The sequence below is a fragment of the Vidua chalybeata genome, chromosome 1 (assembly GCF_026979565.1).
Source record: "Vidua chalybeata isolate OUT-0048 chromosome 1, bVidCha1 merged haplotype, whole genome shotgun sequence".
In the NCBI taxonomy this organism is placed as follows: domain Eukaryota; kingdom Metazoa; phylum Chordata; class Aves; order Passeriformes; family Viduidae; genus Vidua; species Vidua chalybeata.
Window position 1 is genome coordinate 62,891,402 of NC_071530.1, and position 27,154 is coordinate 62,918,555.

At 40.3% G+C, this 27,154-nt stretch overlaps 1 protein-coding gene across 3 annotated transcripts in view; it reads right to left on the reverse strand.

The window, feature by feature from the left end:
- Positions 1–4,386: 4,386 nt before the first annotated feature.
- Positions 4,387–27,154, reverse strand: part of RNF144B (ring finger protein 144B) — a 93,965-nt gene continuing 71,197 nt past the window's right edge. For all 3 annotated transcript variants that reach the window (XM_053944638.1, XM_053944655.1, XM_053944647.1), the window contains exons 3-8: positions 25,210–25,314; positions 17,464–17,524; positions 12,586–12,790; positions 11,300–11,444; positions 9,484–9,573; positions 4,387–9,282 (exon numbers count right to left, since the gene is read on the reverse strand). In XM_053944638.1, the coding sequence (XP_053800613.1) occupies positions 9,142–9,282; positions 9,484–9,573; positions 11,300–11,444; positions 12,586–12,790; positions 17,464–17,524; positions 25,210–25,314 (747 nt within the window). In that variant the 3' untranslated portion in view covers positions 4,387–9,141. The remainder of the gene's footprint in view (positions 9,283–9,483; positions 9,574–11,299; positions 11,445–12,585; positions 12,791–17,463; positions 17,525–25,209; positions 25,315–27,154) is intronic.

A 27,154-nucleotide genomic window follows, 5' to 3' on the forward strand; every position in this document is an offset into this window, starting at 1 on the left:
GATCTCAAGAAGGTGAGACTGTGAAATTACCGACTGTGCTTGATAATGGATTATGCTAAGAAAGGGTGAGCATCAGGAAGGATTTTTCATTTCTTCGCTACATGATACTACCAAGGAAAAAGACATGGGGTGCTCTTGCTCAGAGGCTTCACCTTTCTGCAGACACTTTTTCTAACCCCATTTTGAGAAATCAGAGATCCTGCACTTTTCCCCTTTTGGATAAAACATGAGCATGTCTTCAGGCAGGTGTGGACACAAGACTTGCTTAAGAGCTCTGACACAGTTATTCCAGCATCCCTGCTAAATTTTATAGTGCACCTATTGCTAGGTGCACTGCTCTCTAGAACACCTAGAGCTCAGATTAGGGAAAGGAATGACAAGAAAGTATTTTATTTTTTATATTGAGTATCACAATACAGATTTGAAGACTTGAGTTTGCCCATTGCCCTGTGAGACTCAGCATGGCAGTGGCTGCAGACATAGCTCACTACAGAGGTGTTAACAAGGTGTTCTCTGGGCTGAGAAGCTCAGCATGAGACATCCCATGCAGGAAGTAACCCATGGCACCAAGTAAAAAGCATTTCCTCTGAGAAGTATGATTTTGTGGGTGGTATAGGATGTTGGTTTGGGTTTATTTTTGTTGTGGGTTGCTTTGGGTTTTTGATTTTTTGGGTGCTTTTAAATTGTGTGATATCCATGGAAAGTTCTGTAGAAAGACAAGCCTTTTTGTTCTAATTTTCCATGATTTCTGGTTTCCAAAAAATTAAAAGTTTCCAGACCAGAAAAGTTGTAGAACTTGAAAGAGAAAGGAGCTGCCAAGCAAGCACCAGGATCAAAGGACATTGGGAAAGGTATTTGCAAGGGCAATCCTGAAAGGCGGGCCATTGCTGCTTACAGAGGAAGGATTCCCAGGAGAAGTCACGGGCCCCCACAGGAAAATGTGACAGAATGATGATGGGGTGGGCGGCACCACCCACAGGTTCACCCCAGAGCAAAAATGGGAGACCAGGAAAGGCTTTTTAAGAGGGTGATGTGGGTTGTGTTTGTCAAACTGGAATGATGGATCAGACTGTGAGTAGTGTAGAAGTGGGTGTGGGTGAGTGGATGGATGTGCACACACAGAAGTTAGGAAGGTAAATGACATCTTACGTCATTTCAAAAAACATGTCGAGTTTAAAATCGAGGGATTGGGTTACAAATAACTCTGAAATAAAAAGATTCTGAAGAAAACTAATCTTCATGACAAATGCAGGAGCTGAGAGGGGAACTTGAACCTTGAAGCTGGGATCAAATCAAATTTGAATCCATTGAGTTTGTTTTTATTTTCCTGGTCAGAAGATGTTTGGGTTGCTTAGATTAGTCTGATTTGGAATTTTAAATACTGGAAATTCAGAAATGTGTATCTTTTTCTTGGGAAAGATTTGTTGGTGTTTTCTTCAAAGTTGCCAGGTGAGGAGCTGGCAGGTCACTCCTCTACCAGGTGGGAAGCCGGGCAGTTTGCCCACCACTGGCAGCTGGCAGGCTGGCAGGGTAACAGGCACACTGGCTGCCAGCAGCTGGTGTCCATCACAAGTCTGACAGAATGGACACATTCCTATCAGAAAGCTGGTTCTTCAGTAATCAGCAAGATCCTCTGAAGAAAAAGTGCTGTGCAGGAAATCTTCAGTCTGCTGCAAGTCATCACCTTTGTTAATATGTGGACTGGTAAGTCCACTTTGTTGCACAAGACCAGAGTCTTGAACACACACATTTAAATTTTACTTTAAATGTTTAAGTGGAATAGTATCAGTGCTGAATTTACTCTAAGCAAACTTGTGGGGGAAAAAAATGTACATTCATGACCAAAATTTGAGCTTTAAGTGACAATGGTGGTATTCTCCTCAATCTTCATCCTGAAAACATGTTCTCTGAGGCAAAAAAAATAGAGACCTTTCAGATACTATATTGAGGTGAAAAGCCCCACAAATGACACACAAGGTTTTCAAGGATGTGTCAACCAATTGGAAAATCCTACCTTCAGATGCTGAGTAATTGTAGCTAAGCTAGAAATATTTAACATAAACATCGCCTTCGTGTGTGATACTCAGAACCACAGCTGTGATTGTCTCTCGTAAGCACTGCAGGATGTGGGAGTGTGAGGAGCATGGATGTCTGGAAATGCACAGCAGGATTCAGCCTTCCATCAGGTCTTTTGGAAACTCAGAGCAGGACAGGCAGGGCTGAGGGAGCAAGTGAAGAGAAAGGGGGCTCTGAAGCAGCAGAGTTTGCTTTATGTAGCCTGCCACACATCCCACATCCACTTCCTGGGGTAGCTCCAGCTCCTGGTAGCTCCCAAGCCACAGTCTCCACCAGACTTCGCAGGGGAGCAGATCTTTAGTAATCCTGCATCCCACCTATGGAGAGCAAACACCACTGCTGTCTGCAGGTCACTGCAGCAACTCCCAGGGCTCATCCAGATCCTGCCCCACGCTCTCTAAAAGGATTTTAATGGCAATTATTCTTGAGAAAGTAAATAAGAGTCAAGACTCTTGATCCAGCTCTTTTACCTTCTTTTATCCTCAAAATTTCCATTAACCACATCTGATGTATTCAAATTCTTTCCATAAATTTTCTATGTTATCTTTTTAAAGGCAGTTGAAGATTACAACAAAATGAGATGATGTCTTTACACTGATTTTTTAATGTTGCACATATTGCATTTTATAACACCAGAAGAAAAAACCCCAAAGTAAACCTTAAAGACAGAAAATAAATATAATTTTTATGAATATATGCAGAGAGAGTGCAAAAAACTGCATCTGTAAAACATTTAAATGCTGAATCATACCACAAAAAAAAATTTACAAAAGCACTTATTTCTTTATACGTCAGCTTTCTTCTTATAAACACAAAAATATTTTAACAAATCTTACAAAGATCAAACCCTTTTGCCCTTCACCAGAAGAAAGGTGGTGAAGAAAGTGTATTACCCAGAGGAAAAGAAAAAACATAGAAAAACATATAAACAGAATGTAAAATCTGCGAGGGGCAGGACAGGGGTCTATGGCTGCCGCTGATTCACACCACACGCACAAACACACCCAGTGTCAGACTTGGACACTTCCATCTACACACATTTTAAACACAGCCTTTTTTCAGAAATAAGCAATGCTGGGGCAGTCAAAAGAGCTCTCACACAGCAACCCTTGGTGCCTGTGATGCCAATACCAGCGTGTGGAACAGTTCTGCTTCTCTTCATTCCCAAGCCTTGCTCATTAGGGAAAAGTAAATTATCAGACCAGCTGAGCTCCAAATAGCTCATGTCAACTGAAGCTTCTGTGAAACTGGACCAGGCCAGCAGCAAGAGACGTGGAAAATGAACAGGTTTACTCTGGGTTCTGGGGCATTTTGGAGGTGGGCTGGTAGCTATGGAAAGGGCAAGCTTGAGATAGGGCCCCTGATGAAGATCCAGGATACGCTCGAACATGGTGAGATGGCCCAGCACATGTGCCATAGAACTGGTGACATTTAAATCCTCACCTGGCCGAGTCCCTTGTGCACCACATCCACCACATCTACTGCATGGGCCCCAGGAAGCCATAAAGCTCAGGCACCTTCTTGAAATTTAAGGAACTCATTGCGCACGTGCTGCAGCATTGCACATTCAACGTGTCGGGGATCTCCCGGCACATGGCCACCAGAAGCTGCAGCTTCTGTCTGGACATCCAGAAGGCATAAGCAGATAACTGACATCCTTAATTTTCATCCAAGAAAAGATAAAGTTTCTTGGGAAGAAGGAAGAAGAATAAGATTGTGTCCTCTAAAAAGCTGGGGGACCTTGCCAATCAGTATCATCTTTTATAGCTCAGATTGTGACAGTCAATAAAATTCATTGCTAGGAAATTACCTTTTCTAACAATAGAGATTTGCTCGATTCAAAGAACTTGAGGGATCATAAAAAAACCCTCTGATATAATTACAAAATAGTAGGAAACATTTACTGTGGACTGCATCATATCACAGAAATTTACTTTGCAGGTGCACCATGACCTTCTCTATGGGAAGCAGAGGAGAAAAGCCTTCCAGTATGAATTCGATTAAAATAAATGTATCTTATGATAAAGGCAATGATACTTCATCCTTAGTCTTTTATAATTACTAATTATAAATTATATTTGCATTGCATAAATTATAATAATAAATTATAAAACCACATTGGTTATGAGAAACGAGTGTCATGACACTTGACACATCTTTGGGCTTCCTGTCCAGCAATATCATTCAGCTCTCACTTCATTATTTTACTAACTAGAGGAAAAATGAAAATGAGACTGCAGTTCTCCAGAGTCTTAGCAGTAATTCAACCTTCCAGAAGACTGCAGAAGAACCAACTCTTGCTCTTCCAGGAAAGGTAAATTTTCACATCTTTATTTTGAGCCATGTAAATTACGATCTCATCCTACACACTCATGTGTGAGAGATGTCTGACAACTGTTTTATAACTAGTACACTCTGTTCAACTGCCTCAGCATATTTATGAGATTATCTTCCTGGTTAAGTATACCCTAGAAAGCCTCCAGAGAGTGAGTCCTTAAATTATGAATCTATACAAGAGAAGTATTTTTGACTTATATAATAAAAATATATATACAGGATGTAGGGTTTCTTTTGTTTTTTTTTCCCCCCAGCACATTTCCAAAGGAGTCTGCTTAACAATAGAAGCATCTCTTCTGTGAAGCTCAAAAGCTGTATGGCTCCCGTATCTATGAGCTCTAACAAAGCAGCCCTTATTTAGGTCTTACAAGAGAACTTCTTAAGCCTCAGTAAGTTTTTCTAAACAAGCTAAGTCTGGAATTTCTAACTTTGGTCAGGTAACTCAGCATCAAATTTCTTTTTAAAACCTGGGAGAAAATGGCTGGAAGATTTTTTATCCTCATACGAAAATATCTACTAGCTTTGCTCTAAGACTCTTTGGCCGGAATACAGGATGAAAAATAAGATCATAAAAGGAATTAGTTTGAGAAAGAATGACTGGAAGAAGGAGATTACAGTGCAAAACAGATTTCAAATTTTTAAAGTGGCAGGCACTACAGTACAAGCACCCATTGTGGTACCAAAAAAATGGAGTGACCAAAAGTTGATTTTATTGTCCCATTGTGGAAATGCAGTTGTATCTGTCCACTTGTATTTATTTCTTCATGCAAATATGGAGGAAATATCCAGTTTCTCTTAGTTCATTCAAGTAAACTTTGTGTACATTTTAAACTTATCTTTGGACTTCATGCTGTGTTACTGGACAGACAACAAGATGTAGCATTTAGCATCATTAAAGCACTGAGAAACATTCATTATTGTTACCCCTTGTGCCCGTCTTTGGGGTAAGTAACCCCACGCACCAAAAATAAACCATCACTTACTGAAGGACAACACTGAACACCCACTATAGTTCTGGAATAAACACTGCAGAGATGCACTTATGCTGTAGCATGACAAATATCTTCTTTTTATTAAGAGATGGATTTGAAAGCAGGTATCATCATCCTCATTTTAACACATGGACATGGAATGCTGAGTAGCATCTTCAGCTGTATCTGACACAGATCCAGTGACTGCTGGGAAATGACATGATATGTGTCCATGGAGATTAGTGGCCAGATGCAGTACAAATCCAGATTTCTAGGATTGGTCTCTTAAGTTTAGGAACTGACCTTTAAACACCTAGAGCCCAATTTTCATAAAGTCTGAATGCTCCTGGTTCAGAAGGAATGGAGTACTTTCCACTTCTGTTCTCCAAGAGAGATGTCTGTGAATGTAACATTAAAGGCCCAAAACCCCCAGGATGTCTCTCAGTGGTTAAAGGCCCAAGAACAAACTGGTGATGAGTCCAGGGTGGGTAATGTGCTCCTGTGTGGTACCTGCACTGCCACAGCCCTGAGCTCTCCCCTGGCTGCTGCCCCCACACCAGCCACCTGCCACAGGGGCAAGAAGAGAGATGGGAAGAGCAGTGAAGCCTGGTAGTTGGTATTGTGCACCAACTACATCGCACAGATGGAGCTCAGGAGAGTGGATTTACAGATACCTTGATTAAGAAGAGTCAGATGTAGTCAGAGTCCTGTCGTCTTTCATTCTCCCTAATTATTACTAGTATTATTTGTCATGCTTTCAATATATCTTTTATAAAGTGACTTTAAAGTTTCTTACAAAGTTAAAAAACAAACAAAAGCAACACAAAAGCAAAAGCCAACACTGTAAAAAGATTCCTACTAAAATGTTTCTCTGGAAACTCTGTGAGCATAGCCAGTTGGTGCAAAATAGCTGCCTTCTGGAAAACAAAGCAACAGGGCTTTCCTGCTCCCAGCACTTCAGCGCAGGTAATGCTTAACTCGGCCAGGCCAGGGTCTACTTAAATGCACATGCTCAAGTATTCCCACGCAGTGAAAAGCCAGGATACGTGGGGCATTGGACATGGCCTTTTAAAGAAAATCATTGTAAAGCCTTAATTTTAAGCTCTGAAGATGTCTAGAGTTTCTTTCTTGGTCCACTTGTTGCACCTACACAGCCAAAGGAAGGGGTGCCTGTAGCTCATGCTCTCCTTATCCAGTTTTTGTGTAAAGATCTCCAGCAAAAGCCTGGGCTACCAATCCACATCTAGATTTCTTAGATGCCTGGACTGGCACTGAGATTGCCAGGCTGCATGATTAATTTATACCAGTTTTGGTACGCCCACCAGGCACGTAAACTGGTGCAAGAGAGCTGCCTTCAGCTGCATTTCTTTAGCAGAGGGAAAAACCTGACAGTTTCATTAACACAACAGTATTCATGAAAAAAAGATCTGACACCTTCATTCCAATAGGCATTTTAGCAAAAACAGGCCAACAGAAAGAGGGAGAGGACAAGGAAAGAAACCAGACTAGCAAAGGATGCATTGGTCGTGGGTAAGATCACAAAACATGAAAAACCCTCAAATTTCAACATGCAATGGATATTGGTACACTGCAATGCTGGTTATGGTTAAAGAGACTGTACGGCTCCTACATCTTTGTCCTTGAGGCTTTGTTAAAGTAAGACTTGCAACTTCAAGTTCATAAATAAAATGGAAATGACAGTAGTGCCATAAAAACATAGGTAGAAAAATAGTGCAAAGCCAAGGGCTGGACACTTTAATCTGTCACAAGTACCCCAATGCACTACCATTAGTGCTCTTCAAGAAAACAGATACAGAAAACATTCTTTATTTATTATAAATGGCAGTTGCCTGCATTGCACTCTGTATTTAGAATGTACTGTCTACCCTTCTGCTTCCCTTCAAAGCTGAGGATGAAGAATAAATATAGCCTTTCACACTGGCAAGCACTGCCTGCCCTCCAGCCACGACTGGTAGCAAAGTCAGACAGTATTTATAAAAGAAATCAATTAAAAAGTAAAAGAGACAGTATCATTTAAGGCCTCTGTCCTTGCTACTCTGCTCAACAGACTACACTTTCTCAAAAGAAGATAACCTGCCACTTTTGTTACAGTAACCAGAGAGTGAAGTTGAACAGAAAAAAGGTCACATATACAGCTGCCAAGAAGGCAAAGTTCCTGAGGCTCGGCCAAACACCACACACAGACAGCACTCACAGCACCCTCGCATCACTCTCCAGGTGACCTGCGCTGTGTGTTTGGAGAGGGACAGCTGGGCAGAGCGCGAGCCCGACACCACACTCAGACTAAGCATCTCCTTCAAACCCTGCAGCCCTTAAGGAAAGGGGTTTGGAATTACAACCAGTTATACAGTACAAACTTGCATCTGTTCCCACAGATACAGAATGCACAGATGGGAGTCCAGAACAAAAGCGCCACCGGCCCCGGTTGTGAGAAGCACCATCCATTAAGGAAATAAACTCCAGGGAGCAGAGTCTGATCTCAGCTACTCCTGACTGATCCTGGAGTAATTCCAGCTCTTCAGTGAGCTTTCAGTGAACTTATACAGGTGTAAGTGATACCAGGGTTTGAATTGGTTTGGTGGTGAGGCACCAAATTAAAATGAAGTACTTATTAAATGACAGCCTTTCAGATTTAGAGTAACTAAAATATTAATAATAGAGTTTGTTAACCTTGAGCAGGATGAAATAAATACCCACCAATGGACGGAGGTCACATTTACACAGCATTTCTCAAGTATTCACTTCAGCAGGTCCATAAGATTTTGAAGGAGGGCTTGGCTTAGCCTGGTTTCAATAACTTTTTAACAGGGTTCTTGCTGCCACCCCATGTAAACTGTTGAAAAAAATACACTGACTGCCCATACGTACTTGGTATATCTGTGCCCATGCCACCACTCTGTACACACCCACCAAGATCCCAACACTGCACAAAATGGGAACTGTATCACAGTCTTACAATATTACCTTCACTGTGAGTTTGCTACACCCATGATACTGACAAAAGGCGTGTCCAATGATAGGGAAATATGCATATTTCTAATATTCCATGGTAGATATGTCATGTTTGATGTGAAAAAAATAGCAGCTTTCTCAAGGTAGTCCAGTCTCTCAAAAGAGAGCCCTATCTTAGAAACAGTTGTGTTGTTTTTTTTACTTCTGTAGTTGAGATCAATGGCAAAAATCAAACAGATTTCAATGCTGAAAAGAAATGCCATGGCAGCCAATTGACAGGAAACTACCAAACATATTTTCTGAATGGTTTGTTACATTTAACTGGACATAAGCTAGCAGACAGAAGAACCTAATCAGGCTTTTCCCTCTCCCTCTTTCACAAAAGACCCAAAACTTTCTGAGAAATCTGTGTCACCAAAAACCAACAGCAAGCACAACAGTAATGACTGAATCTGCAAAGACAGAGTAGTGCGGCAGGATCAGGTCATGTGCAGCTGATGGAAAATGGGAATGTTCTATCAGTCTTGAACAGTAGATCATACTAAGGTATGAAGTACTGAATGGTGTCCTGTTTTCCTCTTCAGGAAGCAAAAACCTACACTGCATGTACTGCACAATAATCTGTCTTGTTAGTGATAGAGTAGCCTGTAAAGAATAGGCACTTATCCCAAGAACTGGCAAAAAAAAGGGAGCATTATTTGGTAGGTATGGCACCAAAACACAACCATTGTGCTTTCTCACATACATATGCTGTACAAATGGAGACTCAAAAAGACACAGAGTTTTAGGTTGTCGGCAGGCTGGGTTTTTTCTTTTTGCTCCGGCAAGATTTGCAAATGCAACAGATGATGCATGGAGATGCCACAAGCAGCAAGGGGGAGGTAACCAACGCTATGATACCTAGTCCAACGAGGATCCCCACAACCTGAAAGACAGGGTGGTGAAAAATACATATTTAGATAGCATGGAAAAAAAAAAAAAAGCATGTGCATGCATAAACATAGCATAGGTCACAAAAAAAGAAAGATTAAAAGATGAAAATAATCATCTTGGTTCTTCTCTGAAGGCTAAAATCTCGTTGCTTCATATATGCATGAGAGCTCTGCCCAGCTGGCTAGGGACACACCTGTGTTCTGTTCCACATCACTGAAGCCCGTGAGTGGCCCAGCTTGTTTCTGCAAGGGCCTCTGTCGTAATGTCGTAAGAAAATATCATTCTGAAAAACAAAAGGAGAAGCTGTAAGAGCAGATTACAGAACTGCAGGGAGAAGTTCAAGACCAGAGTGAAAACACAACCTTCCTGGCACTGCTTTGAAATTGCCAGCTGCCAGCAGACAAGTTCACCTGTCTTCTAAATATTACCTGGAGTAACTTCTTGCAGTTTCAGAAACTGGCATATGTTTGGCACCTGAGCTATTATACAGCATCTTTCCTCCTCCACTTTTAAAAAGCATAAGCACATGAGTTTCATCTAATTGCACAAGTACCTGGTCTATAATTTGGTGATGATAAAGGGAACTGAAAACAAGAAGCATTTCTGAAAACTAACAATGTGAGGGATCATCTTCCTGAAGTATTTTACCTTCTGTTCTCCTGCTGTACCTACTTCACAGTAGTTCTCTTCTTAGACTTAACAGGAAAATACAAAAAGTACAAAAATCCTGTTTCATTTCTCTTTCACCATTAATACTTATTAAACTACCCCTTCTTTTCTTCAGAAGATGACTCATGCCCTGCATTACCCTCCCGAAACCACTGTGCTGTAACCTGATGCTGCTTCCCCTTTCATTTTTCAGCTCTGCTCTCTGGCTTTGCAGGTATTACCTTCATGTATGCCCGGAGCTCCTGTAACCCCCACACATTCATAAAACTACATTTGAATCACACAGGTACAGTTTCTTTCTCTCTCTCTTTCTCCCTTTGAACTGACAAGAATTCTATAAGGGCATGTCTGCAGAGTCTGCGAGAATTTGACACTCTTCTCGTTTAGCACAGAGTTAAGCAATCACCATGTACTGCATGTACTCTGAGGCAAGCCCTAATACTCATCTTGAAAAAGCACATTCACCCACAGAGAAAGGGGACATAACACTAAGGGAAACCTGTTTAGCATGCTAAGTAAAGGATGAAGACTGAGGAAGTCTCGTTTGCTGTCTATGGACAGGAAAAGACAAGAAAAGCTAGGCAGCACGTAACATTTTATTTCAAGTGCTGGTAAAGTCCTTTTCACACTCCCACAGTTGTTACTGGTGACTGTGCCAAAAGGGCAAGCTGCCATATATAAAAGTGCATTACTTCCAGGACTCTTCATGCTGCTAGGATACTTGAAGTCCACACGAGTTGAGACTGGTTTGCAACCTTTGAGAAATAACTAGCAACATGTACTTCACAATCCATGTTCATGATCCAACATTTTTATCCTCAAGCCTAACAGCCAATCATTCTCTTCAGCAAACACAGCACTAGAGATGGACTAGTAAAGGAGACCTAGTCCTCCCTAGCAGGGAGCCCTTAACCCACCATACCATGGAACAACCCCCTTCACCCAGTACCATATCATTTTTTAGACACCATTTTGTGTCCTTTCCTTTTGAAACAGGTGGAAGACATCTATTTCCCTTACTCTCAACCAAACTGTTTTTAGGAAGAGGGAATCGGAGCAAGGTATTGCTGGAACAAACCTCCAGAAAGCAACATTAGTCCCATTTCCCTCAAAGAACTAACATGGGACCACAGACATGGCCATAACCCTTTATGGAAGAAATAAAAAACTATATTGATACAAATAAAAGGACTGGGTGAGAGAAAGCAACTGAGTCAGAAGTTGAACTGAGCCAAGAAATTCACTAGGATAGCAATGAACTAACAAAGAGCTTGCGCAGGGCCTCAGACTAACCCTAACCCCATTATTATTTATCCTGGTGCTTTTTCTGCAGCACTTACATCCAAGTTCTGTAGACAGTACCAGCAAAACGTGTGCTTGCAGTTCTTGCACATCATCTGAGCACAGCCCTCGTTTCGCTCAATATAAATTCGACAAACTGGGCACTGCTTAATTGGCGCCTCTGTCTCTGCTCCAATAAGGAACCTAGAAAAGTAAGGAAACATTAAAGTGAGATGTGAACAAAATTGTTGGTATTCAGGTCCACTGCCTGATGTGTATTGTGCTTATTTTTCAGAGCATCTAATGTTGTTGTCCTAAGTGTCCTCAATGTGAGAAGCTTCTTATCTTCAGTACAATACACTGAAACATACTCACTACAAGTGTAAGACTATTAATATCACATAAAAGTGAAAATCCCTTGCTTTGTTCCTATATGCTATATAAAACCAGCACTCAGTACACCCACAATTAATCACCTATAGCATTAAAACTTAGGACATTGTTACAGAGACCTTGCACAATTCACTTAACAGGACTGGATTATGCAATTCGTAATCCTTGTCTCAATAAAATAGGCTTAAACTCCACCACAGCCAGAGATCACACCTAGAGAAGTAAAATCATAGCAAGAACTTTTTGGCAACTCTTATTCCATGGAGTCTTTAGAAAGCAGAATGCTCTAGGTTTGAAGTTTTTCATTTATTGAAAAAAAAAATTATAGAAAACTTTGAAAATATGACTTAACATAACATGATTCTGAAAACAAAGATGGATAGCCAAAGACATGACATAATTTAAACACAGAAGTCTCTCCTCTACAGATTAATGCCTTTTACAACCTGAACTGCAGGTTGTTTGCACTTAAAGAAAATTAGCATAAATCAGGCTTCTCACTCCAAGTGAAATTTACACTGTGTAGGAGTTAAGATTTTTCTATGCAGAGATTCTATAAATATTAAGCAGGGGTGATTTCTGAATCACAGTATAAGCAAAATTTGAATCTTGCAATATTGGTATATGGGATGTTTTGTATGGGCACAGGTCATAATTTTAGCATGTGAACTAAGCCTTTAGGCAGATTTAAAGTCCTGGAGGGCTTCACCTTTTAGAAGAGTCAATTGCAACCCAAGCTTGACAAGTACACAGATAATATTAAGTATTAAAAATAAAATGTATCATTTAAAGTAATATTTAGACTGGAATTGTATTTAGGAAACACCAGGAGAGGGACAGTCTCTGAGCTGAAGCTGTGGACCTAGAAGGAAGTTGATCCATGAACCCGATGTTAGGCCCCATGATGAAAAGAACCAAAAGACGGCATGGCCATTGTGGATTCCCATCTTACCCCTGCTCGGTCGGCATTGGAGTCGTTTGGTTTTCCTGGCACAGGTGCTGCCCATGCCACGGCTCCTTGCAGGAGGAGCAGAAGGTCAGGTGGCAGGTGGGGCACTCCACTGGCACCGGTGCTCCCGACTCGCTCGGTGCGATGTGGCACACTGTTTGGCAGTCGGCTGTGGGGCACCATGTTCTCTGGGGGTCCAAGTGGACTTCTGAAATGCACCAGAGAGAGAAATAAAACTCTTTATACAGTCCCCCTCTTGTTTCAGTGACGTGTGTCTAGGTATACAACACCCAATTCTGCACAAGAGTGTGGAAGCCAAAGCGCTCCACACCCACGCCCATGGGCATTTGGGCCTTCTCTTCTTGAGGCAGGTCTGCATTTGTGCTCTGCTAAGCAGTTGCACTGAAAGCATTGCAACAATAGAAATACACTACAAAGAATGTGTTCCTTGACTTTTTATAGGGAGGTTCCTATAAAATATGAACCTAACTGCTGCTTGCTGAGAAGCATGTGTCTTCTATAACACTAGGCCACTCCATGTCTTTGACATGTGCAAGCCATGCAGTAACTTCCATATAAACAGCAGAAGAACTGTAATTAAATTAATGTCAGGTCACTTTCCATGCCTTACTTATTCTTCTCTATCTATAAACTGCAGTTAATATTCACTTTATCATATCATTACTATCTGTCTGGTATCGGATTATTACAGGAGTCAAGATTTAGGGTGTAGACACTGAGTTACAGTCATCACCACATGGAGAGCACGATAAATGTTGATCCTCTCTCTCACTTCCCAATCTTTATTCAAGGAATTTGCAACAAAAACCCAGCTGGGACATATTCACTGTTGCTCATTTGCTACTCAATTCCATGAGATGCAACTGAACACTCACACCCTGCAGAGCCTCCCCAGAAAAGGGCTGTCATGCCTGCAGGAGCTACCTTGCCCCTTCTCCTTCCCTGGGAGCTCTCTGGTACCACCACTGAAAATAAATAGATGGAGGGGATGTCTCTGAAGTCATTGGAAATCCTGACTGTGAGGTAGCAAAAGCCATTACAAGGTACCTCCAGCCATTACAAGGTACCTCCAGCAGATAAAATTAGTTGTCCCACTTGAAACAAAAAGCTGCACAAGGACCTCATATATATGTTCTTTGGCAAATTTTGCTGAAAGCATAAATGGATGTTCATCTTCTCTGCTGGCTGCAGGACACACAGGTATACAGTGCTCTGACTCCGGGTAATTTCTGAGTCTGTGTCAGAGTGCTCCAACAGATGTAGAGAATTTCTATTTCCATGCAAAGGTTGTCACCTACAATTTAGGCAGTGACAGCAAAACACCTGTACCATCTATCTTCAGCCATTGCATGGATCTAGTTGCATTCTTTTCTCTGTCTTGCACATACCTTCTTTACCTCCCAAACAAACATTTTGCTTTCTACTGAATGAAAGCAAAAACAAATTAGTTCTCAGCTTCATTAGTAGGGAGAAGAGAGCCACAGCAAATCAAGTAACTTTTCATGTTTACATATTTTAAAAGGTAATGTCCTGACTGAGAAATTTTTATTTCTCAATGTTCCTTTGATGTCTCTTAAAAGAAACTCTGAATTGGGTAAGACTATGGCCTAGTACTTGCTATTGAATTTAATCCTTCACACAATAGGTTCTGCATGTTTTCTGTTGAAAATTCAGCTCTGGAAACCTAAATTCCACTATCCTGTGTTTGGGTGAAATACAGAATGTCTGGTTTTGACATCACTGGGAGGAGGGGAGTTGGGTTGTAAACCTGTTTTTTATTAATTTGTTGCAGCAAGATGTAATGCAAGAGATGAAAGTCCCTCCTCTTCTACTTCCTCCATTTTACAAAGAACCTACAGATGGTGTTTTGCAATCCATGCTGTCTCATACTGTTTGGTTTACCATGGAGTACAAGTGAAACCAGAAAAAACTAAAAAGGCACAGCCAAAAAAGGGAAAGAGGCTATCATCCTGCTCTGGCAAGTTGCTCCATCTCTTGGTTAGGGCCATTTCTCTCCCTAGCCTTTCCTCTGCTTCCCTGCAGCCAGTTCAGTCACAGCTCCCTCCACTCTCAGGAGTAAAAGCCTTCCCAAACAGTGCCAGTTTTGGGCATGGATCTGGCCAGTTTTCATAAAAAATGCAAGCCAGCAGGTGAGATGTGGGTGGCAGACAGGGGGAATATAGCACCCTGAAGAAAATAATTTCTGGCTCAGAAGAGGTACTCACTGGAAGGATAAGACTATGGCTGTATTTCACAGAAATCTCCATTTAAAACAGACTACTTTTGAGTCAGGCATAAAACGGAGATTCTCTTCATCTACCACTCAGCCTACTGAGTAACTGTCACAGAAACAAACATAATGCATGTGCCCTAACCACTTACCATTCCTCTGTTTCTTTACTTCTGTTGACTACATCAAGACCATCCTAAATAGTTGTAGAGCAATTACTGTTTTTCTAATAAATATGCTTCACAGAAGCTCTGCGTCTTAGCCCTGACTGGATGCAGAGAAGTTAACAGATATGCAAAAAAAATCTTCTTTTTAAAAACACATTTGCATTTTAAGAACACAAAACTCACAAGAGAATAGCATATTATCAGTGCATCTATTATTAAATTTAACAATTGTCTACAGATACACCATTCTATACCAATTACTTCTCACTATGTTTTCACACAATATTATTGACCCATTAAAAAAAGAAAGCAATGAAAATGAGAAGAAATATATTCTATTAACATAGCTAACACAGATGGGGGATGGGAGAAATGGCTTTTGGATACATAAGACCTTCTTGGGGTGTTCCAAATTTTCCTCAAAGTTCATCTCACAATGGAAAATGTCTGGAAGGGCTCGACCAATCACTTGAAGATCAGGAAGGAGTCTCTGGACAGATTCTGGGTCAGAATTCATCCCCTGCAGATGCCATCAGTGAGGTTTATTGTTAGTTCAAGAAGAAGAGTGTCAGACCAGGGCAGACAGGCTTTGCCAGGTAAGTCTCAGGTCTGAGAATGGAGCTCCTGGCCAGCAGAAGCCAATAAGCCAAGTCCCACTGATGAGTGCAGAAAGGTCAGCCTTGGGGACAGCACTAAATCCAGGATAGGCAAAAGGTCTTGGCTAAGACTGGGATTAGTGCTGGTTGTCCAGGTCAGAGCTTTAGCTAGCAGGAATCTTTGTTCCCAGACATCAGTAAGCTGGATTTATTGCTGGGGCCAAAAGGCAAGGTAAAAGGGCTATGTCTAAGTCTGCTGCTTGGACGCCAGTTTTATCATAAAGGAGCAAGGACAGATCTTAGAATAATAATGAAGAGAGATAGCAGAGGTGGAAGAGGATTTGTCAGACTTAGGCAAGAAAGAAAAGGAAAGAAGGATTTAAAAAACAGACAAGTTTCAGACTTCTCTGTGTGGGAGGCAGGGGAAAAAAAAAGTAACAGTGAGTTGGGCAAAAGATCATGAGTTCAGCTTTGGCTAGTTATAGAGGAAGAGATACCAGGAAATCAATAGTTTCAGAGTCTTCAGTTAAAAATGGTTTTACAAAAAACAGATTAATGTATTGCAAGAAAGTCTCTTTTTCTTAACCCTTTAATATGGTGATTTAACAAGCTCTGATTTCCATTGTCTAGGACTGTAGACAAGCCACTTAGCTTATGAACTGGAGAGACTTCATAAGAAATCCTAAGAATAAACAAGAAAGTGGTAAAACAGGAGAAAGAAATAAAAAATAAAAGCAAGGTTTGGGGTTTGGGATTTTTTTTTTTTTTTTTTACCTGAGTGCCTGAAAATCATAGCTACAATCTGCAGTTGCCCATAAACTCTGGGGCATATTTGAGTATTTTGCAGTTTTTCTACCTTGTGGTCATTCACAAGGATTCATGTCAGATGAGATTCTGTAAAAACCTATATATTCTTCTACCCGACCAACTTTTCAAGTGCATTAATTTGCCTAATTTTTACAGACCTCTGCATTGCCAATCCATTACATCTAAGCAGGCATGCAGAGCAAGAATATAAATACAGTCTTTCAAGGAAAGTTTGAGAACAGGCAGAGTGGGGCAGTGTCTCAGACACACCACTCTGCATATTACCATGCACTGAGTTCTTTGAAAAACACTGCACCTTCCAGCTGAAACTTTCAAACTGGTGACAGTCTTTAAAACCAGAAATGGGATCTCATCTTTAAATAGCAAGTTTATTCTTCAGCCTTGTCAAGGAACAATCTCTTGATGCAGAAGAGTGACTTATGGGCATAGGAAAGCTTGGCCTCGGTGAGACTTTCAGATTTAAACTTCTTTACAAAGTAGGCCTTCCTCAGGAACAAGTGGACCTACTATTCCTTGGGGAAAAAAAACTACTAGATGAACACACATGAGGCTTCTACATAACCAAATCTATTTTGCAGAGATGCTTGCAAAAATTCACATTGCATTTCAGAATATGTGTCCCCCAGAAGCTCTGACGACCCCTTTGGATGTGTAAAAGGACTGTGTGCCCTGGCCAGCACCAGGTGCCTCTAGCGCCTTGACAAGTTCTACCAGTACAACCAGCTCAAGCACCCAAGATGAACATGCCATCGGAAGAACAATGGAGCCCCAGGCACACAGGCTGAGAGTGTTGCCCACAAGCTTGAGGAGAAGTCTGGTAATTCATTAAGATGCTGCTTTTTTGATTTTGCAAAACAGAGAATTTCAAATTTGTCTGTGGAACACAGTCAGACCTAGTGACTGCTCTTAAACTATTTCAAAGCAAAGACATCTTCTCTGTCTCTTCCTTAACTCACTCAACAGGCTCAGTCTCCGCCATATATAACCGGGCTGCCTCCACTGACAAAAGAGAAGAAAATAGAAACAAAAAGCTTCACACCTCGTTCAAACTTCAACCTCTTGTATAACTCAAACAGGTCATCAGGAACCAAACAGGCAATCTGAAATGAGAAATACACAAAATAAGCATTAGAAATACAAACTTTAAAAAGTTAATAGGCACTATGTTCTACACACCTGCTTTCCTAAGTTAGCTCTCAAATTCACCTTTTTGTTCCTGCTTGCTTTCAGTACCATGTTCTTCCATACCCTCACTTCTCCAAAACTTAAAAAAGTAGTTCTTAACCTCCCCTATTTCAGCCACACAACCCAGTAGTTCAACCCATGTCTTTCTTACCATGCACACAAAAACCTTCTCTATCGACTACCTATTTACTTCAGGCTTCCCAGTTTTATTTCATGTTGGTTTAGTGTAACAAAGGGTGTGACATGTTGCCAGCCCTGGAGATTGCAGCATGCTGTTCATGCACAAGAATACGACTCAAATGAATGGCTCTTCATTCATGTCTCCCAGTGTTAATGGCAGGGGCCACTTAGCTCTCAGGAACTGAAAGCCAGTCTGGTTTCCATTTTTTAATCATTTCATGGGGTTTGGGCCAAAACAGCTAATGCCATTGCTGTTGGAATTTGCCTTAGACACGGAGCAGCCTATTGGGAACCCGACTGACGTTAACAAATTTCGTTGGCATAGACAAGCAGGCTGATACTTTTTACACATTACCGTAATTAAACTAGCAGCCTAAAAGGCTAAATGCTCTAAGTCCAATTAACAGTCTACGTAAGAAGACCAAGTGCCCTATTTAAAACTAATAAGCAAACCTGCATACAGGGTATGGAGGGGTTTAAAAGAAACTTCACAGGCATTTCAAGAGTCACACGTTTGTTAGATTCAGAATGTGGGACTATTCTCTTTATCTGATCCATTTGTAATATTGTACCAGCGCTGGAATTTTTTTTTTCTCTTTTACTGAAAATAAACCTAGACTAATATACGACCTGGACCTGATCATTTGAAGCACTGTGATATAGTGTAGAACTGACAGCTTCAAAGTGACAGGCTTTCAAATCTCACATCCAGTATCCTACCACAGTCCTTCAGATTATTGTAAAGGGCAAAATTTGCCCTCAGCGAAGTGTACACTGGCCCTTGCTGTCCTCCTCAGTTGCGGGGTATAGCACTCATGAGAAGAAATATAATGACAAAAATCCAATATATATTCAATATCATGCTGTGAATACATTCTCTTTCACAGATGGAAAAAAAAAACTATTATAAAATACAAAATTGCTTTATTAATATCTCAAATCAATTGGACTTGATTGCACATAACTGTATTTTGTAGCATATCCTTGGATCATTTGCTTAACCTAAGCCAGAGGAATACAAAAATGAATCCAAATTATGTCAAGATTTAATAATTTAAAGATTCATATGGCTGTAATTAATTAATATTTAAGATTAATATGACTGTAAGACATGGAGATTTTTCTGGGAAACTCTTCACCTGTTCACCAGAAGTCAGCTGAAACAGTCTTGGAAAACACAAAAAAAAGCCTAAATCAAATGGGCAAAAAGAATGAAGTTTAGTAATTTCAGCAATGACACATCATTTCAGTTTTGCCCTCTCCTCCCCAGGGCAGCTTTGAATATAAATAGTTTGGAAAGTGAAAAGAGTAATCTGCATTTCTCTAGCTGGGTGAGCACTGGCAACTACTTTAAATTTTCCTTCATTCCAACTAATGAAAAGAGTGAGCCTCAATGTTGTAAGAGCCACTTGAGTGAATTGTTTAGTTGGCCGAGGTCCTTCTGTACTTGCTTTTACTTCTAACAAACAGTTTTTTTTAAAAGCACTTCTATTGAGCCCAGAATTTCCCATGTATTAAAAATCAGCCTTTTTGATTACAGGGGGAGCAGAGTTATGCGCAGATCTCAACAGGAAGCGGAGGCAATGCTGAAAGCTTCCCATTCTCCTGCGGAAAATTTGAGCTTACCATACCAGTTTTCCCCATTGGCTTCACTCAGCTCCACTCTTTTTCCTACATATCCTCTTCACAGTTCAGCTTCCCCCTCCCTGTTTGCAGCCCATCACCTGTGCCACTGACTTGCACAGGCGTGGAAACACCAGGTCCTGAGGGCACCCGCAAATGGGTCAGCCTGAGAGGTGCTGAGCCAAAGCCTCTCACAGATTTAGAATCTTCAGGCATGAGGAAAACAATGCACAAATTCCTGCTGCTTGAATTCAGTGCCACGTGAAAGCTGTATGTGCAAACTTAATTGAAAAAAAAAACAACAAAACAAATATTAATATCAGGTCCCTATAAAAAAGCAGAAAATCCTTTCCTCAGGGAACTTTTAATCTCATTTACACCCAATCAAGAAGGACAGTGGTAAGTACAATAAGTGGATTAGGTGTTTATCTCCTACTTCTTGGCATCAGTCTAAATGTACATTTCCAGACAACTTCTCAAGCCCCACCTGGGTGTCTGTCCAGCCCATACACCTCCTCTCCTGCACAATCACTCATGTCTCTGGGCTGGTCAGGGTATGGAAATCTGGGGGGGCAGCAAACCAGCAACCCAGCAGATGGCAAAGAGCCAAAAGAGGAAGACCATGAGCATACCAGAAAGCAGGCTTTTCTTATTCTATGCTATGAAATTATTCAATGTAGGAAGAAATGCTAGAGGACAGTTTGGTGAACTTTTCCTTTTTTTTTTTTTTTTTTTTAATACTGAGGGTTTTAATAAAAAAAATACAGGCAAAACTCTCCTCTCCTGAAAATATCTTGATTTGAGACTTATCAGGCTGTTAGGAGTTGAAATAAGTTTTCTGATTTCCCATATCCTGTAAGCAATATCTGCAGTTAAAATACTCTTTCTACACAGCACGAGACACACAAGAGCTATTGCTAAGAACAGCAGCATTCACCTGAAGTAAAAATATTGATGGACAAAAGCAAAATTTTGAAGGCCTACTACCACAAAGGCCTCCACAGCTGGATCCTTGTCAAGCATCCAAAAAGATCATGTCATGAAATGTGTCACAATAACCAGGGTCCCTGCTACTACATGAGAAAAAAAGAGCAAAGAAAGAAAACTGAAAGAGTTCAAAATAATTTGGTTCAGTGTACACAGCAGCAAACTTTTCCAGGCAGTGTAGTAACCAGGACCCAAGGAAGAACAACTCCCCTGTTTTTAAACACTGGCTACCACAGTGGAAAGGGAAAATCACTACTCCACCTATTCTTGGACTTTCAAGAGAGATGCAAGGAGGCAATCAAGCAAATTGAATAGATCTTACTTCCTTTCACACCCATATGAATCAAACCTTGATAATGCCAAGGGAGGGAACTTCAGCAGGACAAAAGCTTCTCCCTTTGTCACTTCAGCAGACAGGCGGCAAGGACAGATCCTGCACTGGCAGGGTGGCAATGCCCACCTCTGCCAAAGCCCCACTCACAGAGGCAGTGTCTTCTTTTGCAAGCAGTGTAAAACGGTTCCAACAGGGGCTCTGGCTTGCTTTTGAAAGGGGTATGGGAGCTCAGTCTCTATGCTGTTAGAAATTACACCCACAACTTTCTTTGTCAAGTTACCATGCTCACCAGAGTCATAATGAAATACTAAATTATTCATGTTCTCCATTAAAGAGCTCTTCTCTTCTTTAGCGACAAATAAAAACAAAATTAAGGCTCTCTCACTTGCTCCCCTAGGTTTTATTTAAAAACAAGTAAATAAGAAGAACAAAAATTTTTATTTTGACTCTGAATAAGACAGGTCAGCCTGCAACATTTTCTCACATTCCTTCTCATTTTACCATTTCAATATCTTCTGCAGCAAAACGTAAACCAATTTTGAAATTAAAAATAAAACTGATATTTTAGACCAAGTCCCAGTGGGATTTTGTGTTTGGCTACATATGGAATATAACACAATTAAGAATTCTAAGATCTGGGTTACTGTCCTATTTCAGCATGGCTTTACAGAGTGCTGACAACCCCTCTGTCAGGTTAGCACTGGTGTGGATCACGGATTTACACAGACAGAGGGATAATGAGCAGAACCTGCGCTGCATGCAAAGAAGTAATTCTGGACAAATTTAAGAACCCAAATCAGTGCCTCTGTTACCGACTGCTGCAGTTTTAATCCAAATCAGATTATGTATACATGGATCACTGCATCGATGTTATAAACCTTAGAACAATACAGGAATCAGAAACAGCAAAGCACAAAGCCCTAGATATTATCCAAGTGAGTATTACAGTAGAAGTCCCTGTATGCAGTGGAGATTTACCCTGATTCATAGCTTACACTGGTGACTGGATTCACACCAAGTGAAATCATTTCAAACCATGATAAATTACCCCTTATTTAGATTAGGGATATTAACTGGTCCAATTAAATCAATGGAGTAAGTTCCCAAGAGAGACAGAAATATTCTAGACAGAAGTCTGCATGTTTAAAGAGAACTGTATTAACATAAGATGTTCCTTCTACCTTCTGCTTCCAGGAAGGAATCCAAGTAATCTTTGTTTATTGTGCCATGGAGCTTGAAAGGGCAAACATTTTGTTTAACAAGATTGCTTTTGAACTTCCCCTGTTTTGGGTAACCAGCTATATGAAAAAGAGTCTGTAGCCAAAACCATTGCCTTACCACCACCACCCCTCATTTATTTCTGCTACAAGACAGCTATACTACAAGCAGCTGCTATCTAGATGTAACAGGGCAAGATGTGACCTAGGATTGCACTTGATTTCCAGCACTTCAGTGGAACAGTTCCTTCTGTTTGAATGCACTATTTGTCAAAACAAAAAACCTACTGGGAAATAAACCAGTTTCAACTAGATATTGTTGAAGGAAAAAGAAACCCAAGCCAGAGGGGTTTCAGAAAACATATTTTCAAAGTACTGAAAAGTACAATTTTCTAGTTCAAATGACTGCTCACTTTATGCATTTTAAGAACAAAAAACCTGGAACATTTTTTCCTGAGGTCTAGAGGGACCTCAGAAAGTAAAGCCTTAATTCCCAACATCTCCTATACTCTATGAATAAGCAGTTTATTCCTCAAGCACTGATGAAATATTCAGCTGTTTTAGAGAAACACATTCCTACTATTCACACTTGCTCATTTCTTCATGAGACATACAAGAAGAAATTTTATTCTGTGTTTAAATTGTTAACCAGAGTTTCTCCCTCCCTCCATTCCCCAAAAGCAACTGAAGAAGAATACAAATCAGAAGCAAGGCAAGAGCTTTGAAAAGGCTCTAGTAATTTAGGAGCAAACTAGACAAACTCTTCAGAATTTTACTGAGAAAATAAACAGGACTTAATTCTGATTTGTCTAAATGAAGACAAACAGGTCACTGGAAAGCACTGAAGGAATGTTACACACCTTGAATAAGAACCTTGAGAGGGAGAAGAAGAGGAACTTTCATAGCTATACTGTGTTCATAGCTATACTGTGTTATATATGCTTATAAGCTTTGTTATTAATTGTTCAGTTTTCTAATTGAAGAAAGCTCAACCCAAAATGCACTGAAGTCAAGGAAGAGGCTTTCCTTCACTTCAAATTATATCTAAAATAATCACCTTTATCTCCCTTGTGCAGGCTATAGCAAAAGGTGTTTAAAAACGCAGACAAAACAACTGCTTTAGCTAACATAAAGAGATGCATTTGGCCCAAAGTATAGGACCCAATTTAGCAACATGTCCATGACAAAGACAGTTTGAACTGCTATTTTTTTCTCCAAATTGTAACAGTATCTGATGAACAGCAGTCACAGCATAGTCTGAAATGAACATGACATGAAAAATATACCTTTTCAAAACACAGATGCTATCTTAGAGGAGAAAAAAAGGACCTTTTATTTTGGTTTCTCCCCACAGTACACGCAAAATGTCATTCCTCATACCATGGTCCTGGTGAGGAACCTTGTCCTGACAGAAGCCAGAGACAAAAAATCCAGACCCCTCCAGAGGTGAGAAGCCTCCTACTTTTACACCAGGAGTTTGAGAGTGTAAGGAATAAACTGTTACTCTAAACAGTACTACCATGCCAAACAATAGTCCTAGTTAAGCACATTCTGTATCATCTGATACGGTTTTTTAAGAAATAGCTTTAAAAGGCCACATTTTCACAAAGAACAGTCTTTATTTATAGAGAAAGAAAAAAAAAAAGGAATAGAGAGTGTTAATACATAAATCTGTAGTTTACATACTGTTCTTTTGGATTGTGAACAGAGTCAGTCTATTCTTTCTTTCATTACCGTTTTTCTGTTTTTTTTTTTTTCCTTAGAGAAGTAGATATTTAGTAAAATACATAAGCAGTAATTTTAACCAGGTTGGGGATTTGTTTGCTATTCAAGCAGAAGGCTTGTGTTTCAAGAACATTGCCAAAAGGGAGTGTCAGAACATTCAGTCATCCATGGGACACTAATGCACATTTGGGCTGTTTAGTCATTCTGCTGTCAGCCCAAAAAACACCCAAGGATTAGGCCAGTGGTCCATTATTAAATACCCCTGGAGTGTCCTTTACTAAGGGGAAATACATCTTTCTTAATTCCTATAGCACTATAACCCTGGTTGAACAGAGCAGAATTCTTCCTGTCATTTGGCAATTTTCCTTTAAAAATAGATTTTCAATAAAGGCTAGATGCCTCCAATCTGGTGCAATGGGTTGAAGAACATTGCTACACCCTCTCTGTATCTTTGCAGAAAGAGGAGAAAGGGAAACAGCTGAATACTTTTCACAACAGCTGGATTCAGCCCAAAAAAAGGCTCCACCATATGCCTGCATGCCATTACAAACATAGCTGAAAGTCCCATGACCTGATTCAACTAAGCATAACATTTCAAATGTATGCTAGAGAACAGATCCAGAATTTTTTCTGGAGAAAAAGTCATTTTTGGTATCGGGAATCACACTGTCACTGATGGCATTTGAATAGGATTATATACTTCTGCCACAGTTATGGCATCTGTGTGCACAGGGCTCGAGAGAATCCAGAAGACAAACTTCTCTTTTTCAGTTCAAGGATGGAGATCTAATTCTCCTTGATTTAATTCCTCAAATGCTGAGAGAATGCACAAAACCAATCAAAATTCTTTAGCCATCTTATTTTTTTCTGTTTGGTTGGGGTTTTTTTTGTCCTACTTGTATCCTGAGGCCCAGCAGGGACATTCCTGCCTCACAAAGCAGGCAAGCAAGCATCCCTTGGGTGTATCCCAAGAGACACCTTCCGTATCTCTTAAGACCTACTTCTACCTGGTGTTGTGCAGGTGCCTTTCTTTCCATATAATTATACAGCCCTGCATGATTATATTGGACTTCAAATTGGTTGTTGCAGCCCAAGATCAACATACACAAGGAAATTCTGGCCTTGCAAACCATAAATCCAAGTTCTTGCTCTTAAGAAAGATACAAGAATTTCAGTGTTTGCAGTCAAATCAAATCTGACTAAACTGACAGTCTAATGGAGGCTCAGCAATTCTGGTATTCTGGTTAAGTCACCGGCATGGGTAATTCAGAGGCTGTCCGGATGCCAAAGGAACTTCTCCCCGAAGGCATAGAGGGAGGGAAAAAGGAGCAAAACTCTTGAAAAACATCTGTTTGTTTCTATCGCCTCTTGTCAGTCAGGCCTCCTGCCAAAAGCTCATTAAAGGTGATTAAAGGGAGGAAAAATTGTATGATTATATTTATTACTATGCAGAAAAAGAAATTTGGGGGATATACATTAAAAAAGAAAAAAAGAGAGAGAGAGAGAAAGAAAGAAGTATGAGAATTATAGATACCTCTGCTTCTTGTATGGTCCCATGGTTCAAGCATACCACGTCTGGACATGTGATAGGGGAACCACAACCTTCCTGAATTGCCAGCTCTGTGTACTGTTTTAGACACTAGAAACAAGAAAAGCAAAGAAAAAAAAAAAAACGTTATAGCCCACATGTTGGTAACAGCCAGATGTCAGAGATGCTGTGCAGTTCCCACCTTCACCACCTTAATTGGCTGTCCTGAAGCTCCAGCACACAGCAAACATCAATTACTGTAAGTGTGAATGCTACAAGTCATTACATTGGAAAGAATGCAACAAAGAACAATTAATTATGCATGACTTCATCTGCCAAGCACTGCATTTACCTAAGTCAGCAAGTCAGACCTTTCAGACCTAACAACCCCTATGCTCTGCTAAACTGGGATTGGAGGATTTGGTAGGGGTGAGTATCTTTTATCCAAATTAAACAGGCTTTGTGCCTTTGTTTTTCCTCCTGTGTTCTTAATTCAGATGCTCAGCCAACAGTCACTGTTGTAGGAGAACTCTTTTACAAGAAAGACACTGTTCTCAGCTGCACAAAAGAGGAAAGGGGTTTAGCACCTGGTTGGGAGGTTATAATCTGCCCTAGAAGATGTGCAGCTACCAGTTTTTCCTCCCCCTCAACCCCACCTGCCCCATAGATCAAATAATTTCCATAATTTATCATAAGCCTTTACTCTATCCAAAGTCTATTTCCAGCATGGAGACCACTTTATGAATGTTTCCAAATTGTTCCATTACAAAACAGCAGGTTTCCCCTCTAAGTTCAAAAAACAATCTGTTCTCCTCACACTTTATCTGGCATGCAAGTTTCAAATATATTCAACTTGTCTTTATAACATGTATTATAGAGTCTTCAGTAAAATCACGGCACAAAACTCATGCAATGGACCAAAGAACAGTGCTTGAACTGTTCCTCCAAACTGAACAGATAAGTAAGAAAGGTCACTTCTACATAAAACAAAACTATAGTCTCCTCAAAATAACGGCAAAGCATACAATAAATTGCAAGTCACCATTAAAAGAACAACAAAGTATGGACTTCTGACAGATTTTGGTATCAGCTTGCATAGTTTACTGTAAATGAAAATAAACATATGTTATGAAAAGTAGGACTAATGTAGTTTTTTCCCTACAGTTTTATGTTTCATGCCCACATTACAAACCTCCTCCGCAATACTGCTGATTTCTTCCTTATTGCCTCATCAATTTTCAAGAAATACGTCAAAGTGAAATATGGTTTTGAGACTTCTGTCTCTCCATCAACTTTTGGAAGAGGCACTGAGTTCAAAAGCTAATAGATGACTGATGGGAAAATCGCAGACCTTCTGCATATGGCAGCCTTAGACTCTTCAAAAAACATTGGTTTATTATTTACAGGCACATAACATTCAAGTCTGTGTTAGTCTGGACTGTTCTGAGAAGGCCTTGCATATTGTGCTCTGATTAAAGAAATTTCCTAATTTGTATTTTTTATTGGAAAACTGATTCCCTCTAAACTGTCAAGATAATTAGGACTCTTACAAATGGAAATGAGATTTCCTTATTATTCTGTCTCCCTACTGAAATCTCCACATCCACATTTTGCTCAATTCTGATGAGCTATAGAGATATTAGCTCAAACAAGTAGAATCATCTTAAGTTAGTAGCATTTTAAATTAACTTACTTTTGATTTGTAAATATTTGAAGTGTATTCTCTTAGGAGAACATTGGGATATAACCTCACTGGTAAGCTTTAAATGTGTATCTCATTAAGGACTAATGTGTTCAGATCCAGCATGCACTCCTATAGGAAAGCAGCAGAGCAGGTTGTAAGGAATTGATGGTGCAAGTAGTATGTGGGAGGCGAGGGAGATACTCACAAGTGAAAAACAAAAAATAAATCGTGTCAGTCACTGAAGGCAGTATTAGCTCCCTAGGGATT